This window comes from Ruditapes philippinarum, unplaced genomic scaffold (genome assembly GCF_026571515.1).
Source record: "Ruditapes philippinarum isolate M1 unplaced genomic scaffold, ASM2657151v2 ctg7890_1_1_1_1, whole genome shotgun sequence".
Lineage (NCBI taxonomy): Eukaryota > Metazoa > Mollusca > Bivalvia > Venerida > Veneridae > Ruditapes > Ruditapes philippinarum.
Genome location: NW_026866228.1, coordinates 1 through 8,171, shown reverse-complemented (window position 1 = coordinate 8,171; position 8,171 = coordinate 1). Strand labels below are relative to the sequence as shown.

Sequence of the window (8,171 nt, the reverse complement as noted above, 5' to 3'; positions counted from 1 at the left end):
TTGGACAAAATTATTGATAAACCAATTATCATTAAAAGTAAGTGGCATTAAATACAAAGCAGATTTGCTGTTATTTTAGCTTTTCTATTTTATATCGTTAGCACGCATTTTGTTTAATGGTTTAGGACACACGCATTATTAAACTTGGGTCGCTTTTCACAGAATAACACAAACGTTTCATCATAACCACAGTATAAACACATCTATGGAAGTTTTACTACTGTCCTTTAAAAATGTTGAATATTGTTTATGCTTATGTTAGAGGGTGTGAATTGTAGTTAACACACCATTACTGCCCATGAACAGACTCACACAAAAAGTGTGTGTAACATTTTCAATTTGTAGTTTAAGGCGTTTTCTTTTCCCTTTTTATAAATCGTTTTCTTCTATTCTATAGTTAAAGTTTTCTGAATCTTTTAAAATGTATAAAAAATTACACAATTATATCTTATTATATTTCTTTTCAGACAAAATACACAAACTGTACAAAAAACGTTCTAAAATGATATTCCTCGAGTTAGATTTCAGATCAAAAATTATGGATATCTTGTTAAAAAGTGCGTTTAAGTGCAAAAATTACATTACGCTCAGTACTAGTACACACCTAACCTACGTCATTCGTAAATATGCAAGGGATAATATCAAACTAGTTACTAAGATTATTAACCAGAGCAGCAAAAGTCTGACGAAGGCAAAAGCATCAATGTAAGTTATAGCACACGATCATTTCATAAACATATGCAAGCTTATAGTAAATTCAATTTACAAAGCTTTTAAAACTGAATCGAAAATTATAGTTACACTTAATCAAATTCCTTCATATGTACCATACTCATTTTGATCCGTGTTAATTAGATACCATTATTTTACAGGAATCTGGCATCAAAACGAAATCCAGCAGCAAATTTTAAACTTATCAGCAACTTGAACCACAATAAAAGGCATTCAGAAATTGAAGCTGACGTAGCATATGGATCCGACTTTAAAGATGTCAACAAACAAATTGGTTTCTCCATGTCAATGGATAGGGCTATCAAGAGTTTCTCGCAGGCATCTGTAACTTTGAATGGAAAACTTATAGCCGGATCGGTAAGTCATCTTATTTTATTTTATGTTTTGTGTGATGCTGCTATTTACTGTTTTAACTGTTTTCTGCATATTAAAAGACCTAGCATAAACTGAAAAATAAATGTATCGATGTTTCTCTTTATAGGCTTTAAGAATCATAACCAAGTTAGACCATGCACATGAGTCGAAATCTCTTGCTTCGAATGTTATGATTCGCGTCAACAAAAATGCTCTTTCATCAAGCCTCAGTCTTAAAGATAAATCGACAAACCTCAAGGACATTTCCGGTAAGTTCGATTTGAACCTTCCTGGAGGAAAAACCTTTGAAGTTTCTCAAACTGTCAAAGAAAATGCGCCAAGTAATTTCACAAGTACAATGAACGCAAAATTTGGAAAATCAATGAATACAATTGTTACGTCGTGGCACAAGGCTTCACCATCAGCACTTACGATTTCTTCTGACATAAACCTTAGTTCAATGGATCCAATTAAAATTGATGCTGAATATACACTAGGACCAGATCAATACAAAGTTGGAGCGTCTCTACAAAGGGCAACTTCAAAATACAGCGCTGTCGTCACATCTCAGTCAGATTTAGGAAAGTCTATTCAAATTTCTTCTGACATTGAATGCCCATCCAGACACATAGTTGGAAACTTTGAAGGAACAAAATCTGGAAACAGATTCACCAGCCGAGCTGATATACGCTGGAATGCAGAAAGAGACGATACACAGAGAATAACGATCCAAGGAAAAGGTCAAATGTCGAGCCTTTCAAATGTTGACGGATCCTTTACAGTACAGTATCCAAGCCGTACCGTTGCAATTAATCTAAAGCATACTGCTGGTAATAAATATACTACACATATCGATTTCCAATGGGAACCAAGTAAAATTATTTCTATTGACTCAACTCTTGGTGATTATAATAACGAAAACGGTCGAGAAATCATAAGTAATATCAAATTCAGTTCCCCATTCTCTTTCATGAGGTCAATGGATCTGACGCTGGATCACCGAATTACGAAATCAATGTATCAAACCAAAATAGATGCAGAATGGTTTCCGAAGCAAACACTTTCTGCAACACTTACAGCAAGAAAGCCGATGACATTTAGAAGCTTCGATATCGACTTTATTGGCAAGGCTCCTTCCCTTGGGTGCAAAACCATTCAATCATCATTGAAACACAACATCGGAAATGGTGTTACAACTATTGGAAGAATTGCTTTTAATAGACAATCAGCACAAGTGGATCTGTCCCTTCTGAACAACGGCGATGCCAGTACGACAGATGTAAAGGGTCAGCTAGACATCAAAACATCATACAGGCAGATGCGAACGGCAACTCTCTCATTGTCTCATAAATATACAAGAAACAGGTTAGATTCCAGTGCTTTCCTTAAGTACAACAAGATGCAATATGGGATAGAAAGCTCACTAAAGGGAAAAGTACTCGGATGGGAACTAACTACGGATGGTGATATCACAATATTTCTTCCATCTGATAAAATAAAAGCAAAATGGGGACACAAAAATTCTCTATCAGAAATAACAACAACTTCAGAAATTACCTGGGAGAATAAACGTGTCTTTTTAAGTTTAAATGGACTTCAGGATCTAGGTCTTCAAACCGGTACACTTTCTGCAGCTTTGGAAATTCAAACGCCATTTTCCATTATTCAAGATGTTGTTTTGCAACTCAACCATCTTCATAAAATTGGACAGATTGATTCAACGATGAAAATAACAAGAAATGGAAATAGTTTGGTAACTATAGAAACGAAATATTTAAAAGAAAATGGGAAAATAACGTCAAGGGTCTCTTCCTCAAATCAATGGTGTGAAGGGCTACTTTTAGCTGTCATGAACGCAGATTATGAGAGCCAACCAAAAACAGCTCATCTTGAATTATCAATGTCACCTCTAAAAGCAATAACACTGGATGGAACCTTCAGTCACAACATAAACAATGATATTAGGACATCATTAACCATCTCCATTCCAAACAAGCCCTCCATCGAACTTGTAGCGAACAGACAAAATAATAGCTCTACATTTGATGTAGTCATGAATGGGCATCATTACGGATATGATATGGAAATAACAAACTCAAATGCACAGGCCAAATTCATTTTGCCAAGCAGAATTTTGAAAGTTAGTGGATCACAAAATTCAGGCACAACAGAAGGTACTTTTATGTGGGATGCTGAAAAAGATGAAACTCGTAAAGTTGGATTCCGATATGTAATGAGACCAACAAAAGATTCAATGAAGGCTGATTTCACTCTTATGATGCCAAGCATTGGAAAGGTATGTGCAACAAATCTTTCTTATTATTTATCTCCGCCTTGATATATACCAGTAGCTCATTCATAGAGATTAATATTCATCAGTTATCAGTATATATTGTAATCTGTGTAATATGTTTCTTGTCTTTTACTATGTAAACTGTTTCTTGCATTTTAAGAATTAGTATTTTATAGTTTAACAACATAATTACTAACGGTTATCTATCTTCAATATGATTTTACAGGAAGTTCAGATCGATTCTCAAATGAGTTTGAACAAAGGACGTATTCTCTTTGACGGTAAAACTGAACTTACCTATTCACGTGACAGCCGGAAAAAGTTCACCATCATGTCCCGACTTGAAGACATTTCAAATAGCTTTTCAGCAAAGAACTATAGCTTCACATTTGCAATCAGCCACCCATACACAAGTGTTGATGTTCAGGTTTCATCTCAATTTGGCAAATCAAATGAGAGAATTACTGGAGGTCTCAGTATGAATTACCAAACAGTAAAGAGAGACGTCAAGACTTTCTCTATGAATGGTGAAATTGATAAAGTCAGAAATGCTTTCACTTTAAATGTGAGTGTTTGTTTATATAATAGATTTAAATAAGAGGTTTATATCAATTTACATGTGATACTGAGTAGATGTGATTTACTTTAATCTAACTTCATTGTACTGTATGTAAATAGATTGTCTTAAGTCTTAATCCAAATATATTCCATTCTGAATATTTTGTTTAACAGATTGATACACCGATGAAAAAGATAGGAATAAATGGTAATGCCCAATCTGTATCTCCATACCGTTTGTCGTTATCCAACAAGTACGACTCTAAGCAACCACTGAATACAGTGTTTTCTATTGATTCTGCCAAAAGAAGCATCGACTTTCAGATGAACTACGATCTTGGTATGTCAGAAAAACATAATTATTTATCTCATTTATGACATGTATATTTGTTGTATCCTTTCTTTAATAAAGTATTGCAGACAATTTATGAAGGTTTAAATAAATGAAAATTTTATTTGAAAAAAGCAACACAAATCTTGGCTTTAGGTTGTATAATCACACATTGTTGCATTTTTTCTGACACGCATGTGGCTATAAACCTTTTGATGTATTTAAACTATGGGTTTTATTTATTATTAAGTATAATCTCATTTATTCTTTTAGAAAATCCAAACAGTGAGTTCCATGTCAGTGCCAAATATGTAAACAGTTCTGCCATTGCTGCTGAAATTTTCCATGTTGTCAATAGACACAGAGTTACTGATGCTCTTCTTGCGCTCAGGCTTAACAGTTCAAGTCTTCTTCACAGTCGTGTACACTGGAGGCCAGAAATGACGAATGATATCAAGGTTTGTTAATATCAAATAAATCTAATCCGTGTTGAAATCAATTATTGTTGGATTTCTTTTATGGAATACTGAGTCAAAATATTAACAGTAAACAGTAAATATATTAACATTTTTTTAAAAGATAAATGATATATTTTCCAGGCACTGTCAGAGAAGACATTAAAAAAGTTTTGGCGACATTTAGGAAATTTCGCTCAAGTTGCTGCAAGGGAAGTGAACAATGAAATAAACCAAAAGGCTGCGCTGATTAGTAACTCATTTTCTGATGAGATTGAGCCAATTGTTACAATATTGTCAAAGATGTACGAGACCAATGAGTATCATCTCAGAGATATCACAGACGCTACATTGTAAGTATTATTTAGCATTTATAAATTGATAAAATAGATATTATGACCTTCTAACCTCATAAGTGACAATAATGGAAGGTTTGTAAGACCATCTATAATAATGTTGATAATATTTAGTATCATTTTTGACAACAACAAAAAATCGTATTTTATATGGTTGTTGTTTGTAAGAGGGAGGTAGAACAAAATATTATTATTCGTGATGTTAATGTTCAAACTAGATAACTATATAAGAAATCTATAAACATTTTTATTCTAAAACATACTTTATAAGAATATTCAAATAATATAAATTATCTATTAATTTTTCATCAATATTTGAAATATATAGACCGGTAGGCCAATCGCTCAAATTGTCCAAGTTGTATATTATCATCTATATTCATTTTATTTTCAACTCCCAAATATTTATTATTATTATTATTATTATTATTATTATTATTATTATTATTATTATTATTCGAGCCATTTATCTAATCATCTATTGTTATTTACTATTAAATCAAGTAATTGCTTTCTATTGAATTCTTAGACAACAACTGAATGATATTGAGCACATGTCAGAGAAATACATTTCAATTGGGAAAGAAAAGCTCGAAGTCAACTTTGGTAGCTGTATTGAAAACTGGAAAGAGAAAGTTCAGGTATGTTTTATTTTTGTTCATCTTAAAAGGCACATTCGGTGTTTGTTGAAACTTGATAAAATATTTAAAGATCGTGTATGTTTTGTAATTGATATTGTACCTGTGTGTGTACCGCTCTTACAAAAAATAATATATGTATATTATTATGCAAATAAAACAAGTTTCTAACATCGAATAATATGTAAATAATGTACTACAAATATTTGTGCACATTATAAGTAATCAATAAATTATAGGAATTCATTTCTTATTGGAAAACTTGACTTTGAATTTATAGAAAATGAATTTCTAAGTATCTCCATTTATTTACCTGAAATGGTAAATTCGTTAATATCTTTACAAATAATGCTTATTGGAACTTACAATATTGACAAATCTTACTTTGAGCACCATATTACGGTGGCACAAAGGTGACATGTGTGTGTTTTTATTTATCTCGTGGCCACGAGATACTATGTCGTGGCCACGAGTTACTAAGTCGTGGCCACGAGATAGCTAACTCGTGGCCACGAGATACTATGTCGTGGCCACGAGTTACTAAGTCGTGGCCACGAGATAGCTAAGTCGTGGCCACGAGATACTATGTCGTGGCCACGAGTTACTAAGTCGTTGCCACGAGATAAATAACCAATCAGATTACACCATTTATGTGAATTTCCCTAATTAACTAGACATGTGCTATAGAACAAGGATGCCTCTACTTTACCAGTCTGTAAAAGTGTCATTTATGCAACTTATTGACTTGTCCATAATTTTTCATTTAGCGTCACTGTGACCCTGATTTTTGACCCAATGACCTCGAAATTATTAGATGTCATCTACTGATCAGGTGCAATGGGTTATATAAACCATGGCTTATCCTTTCTAAATTATTCATCAGACAAGGGTTTTACCTAATAGGCGATCTACTGTCCATGGGCAGTCCCTTACAAATAAAATAAACCAGGACTTAACAAGGTTTACAGGCCGTACTACGTACAAACTGTAAAAAACTGTACAAATTGTCCCAAAAAGAGCTAAAGTCCAAATAAATGTCTGATGGGCCTTGGAAGGTGACTTTCTAATATGATCCTAAAGACAAGTTCAAAGTGAATATCTTCAATATCTTCAAAGGTAAAAGTAAGATGTTAAGTTTAAAAAATTCATAACATATATAGTGTATTCTGATTGGTTAATTATCTCGTGCCCATGATTTATCTATCTCGTGGCCACGACTTACTAACTCGTAATCACTACATAGTATCTCGTGGCCACGAGATAGCTAACTCGTGGCCACGACTTAGTTACTCGTGGCCACGACATAGTATCTCGTGGCCACGAGTTAGCTATCTCGTGGCCACGACTTAGTAACTCGTGGCCACGACATAGTATCTCGTGGCCACGAGATAAATAAAAACACACAAACCTTTATGCCACCGTACCATATTTATGAAATAAAACCATAAAAAATGTGTTACAGGATCTTTAATTAGACATAAATATGCATAAATTGTAAAAAATTAATAACAATCATGTTGTTTGAGGATAATGTTTAATTTCAAACTTCATATATTTTGAATTATTCGTTTTCTGTGTATGTACCTTTAGTTTACATTCTTAAAACACGAAACCTTTCATTGTAGGCTTCATTTATCAAAATAGAAAATGCTGCCGGATACATTGTACTAAAAACAGCCGATCTCTACAAGACATATTCAGGTATTTATGTATCAAGCTTTGAACAGTTTTTTGATATAAAAAATAGTGTTTCGCTATCTAGATAAGAATATTTGCATCACTGTGGTTCTCAGTCACATCTAGCTAGTTATTTACATGTAAGAATTCGTCGTGTCCAACTACAGATCTTGAAGATCTGGTAGATCTAATAGCGAGAACGGCATATGACTTAATGTTTATAATGTTAATCAATGCTTTAGATACTGAAAATTTGTACACTTTTTGTTATCAAACTCTTATTCTGTATTAATTATATAAGTAAAATAACCTTCATAATATCTTTTTAGATCACGCATACAATTTGAGCAAACCGATGACCAAATCAATTAAGGAAAAGTACAATAACTACGTGCAATACATAAATCAAATAGACACTTCTAGAATGGCAGATGTTTACAACTCCGCCATTTATGGCGCACGTGACATCATCAACTCACAGTTATCACTAGTAATGTCAAATAGGGTTTATTATCATGTAAATTTTAACTTGTCTCTTGCTAATGATTTATTTTCTAAGGGAAAAAAATAGAAAATTTGATGAAATGCACTTGCGTTAAAAAAGACATATGATACTGTAAATATAAAGGACATTTTTATCAATGCTTAAGTGTACTTTTTATCAAAATGGTATTTTCCTTTCAAATTCGAAACAGTTTGGACAAATGATAAAAAAAATGCTTACGCATATATAGATCATTTTTAGAACTTGAAATTTTTCTTACAGGGTTCTTAATT

General features: G+C 32.9%; 2 protein-coding genes across 2 annotated transcripts; both read left to right on the top strand.

Annotated features, from left to right (window-relative positions):
* Positions 1 to 487: 487 nt before the first annotated feature.
* On the top strand, positions 488 to 4,751 carry LOC132731844 (uncharacterized). Its single transcript, XM_060718121.1, has 6 exons — positions 488 to 705; positions 873 to 1,089; positions 1,214 to 3,382; positions 3,606 to 3,944; positions 4,112 to 4,277; positions 4,542 to 4,751. Exons 1-6 carry the CDS (start codon positions 503 to 505, stop codon positions 4,733 to 4,735), a joined length of 3,288 nt encoding a protein of 1,095 aa, XP_060574104.1. The 5' UTR covers positions 488 to 502; the 3' UTR covers positions 4,736 to 4,751.
* Positions 4,752 to 4,868: 117 nt separating this feature from the next.
* LOC132731843 (apolipophorins-like) lies at positions 4,869 to 7,910 on the top strand (the record flags this gene model as incomplete). Its single annotated transcript, XM_060718120.1, is given in 4 exon segments — positions 4,869 to 5,076; positions 5,609 to 5,720; positions 7,343 to 7,418; positions 7,724 to 7,910. Coding segments are annotated over 4 exon segments (425 nt in total), but the record flags the coding sequence as incomplete, so codon positions are not given.
* Between the last annotated feature and the right edge of the window lie 261 nt (positions 7,911 to 8,171).

Coding starts and splice junctions, on each gene's coding strand:
- LOC132731844 (XM_060718121.1), top strand. CDS start 503: ATGATATTCCTCGAGTTAGATTTCAGATCAAAAATTATGGATATCTTG. Junction 3,945..4,111: donor GAAATGCTTTCACTTTAAAT/GTGAGTGTTTGT, acceptor TTTGTTTAACAG/ATTGATACACCGATGAAAAA. Junction 4,278..4,541: donor TCAGATGAACTACGATCTTG/GTATGTCAGAAA, acceptor TTATTCTTTTAG/AAAATCCAAACAGTGAGTTC.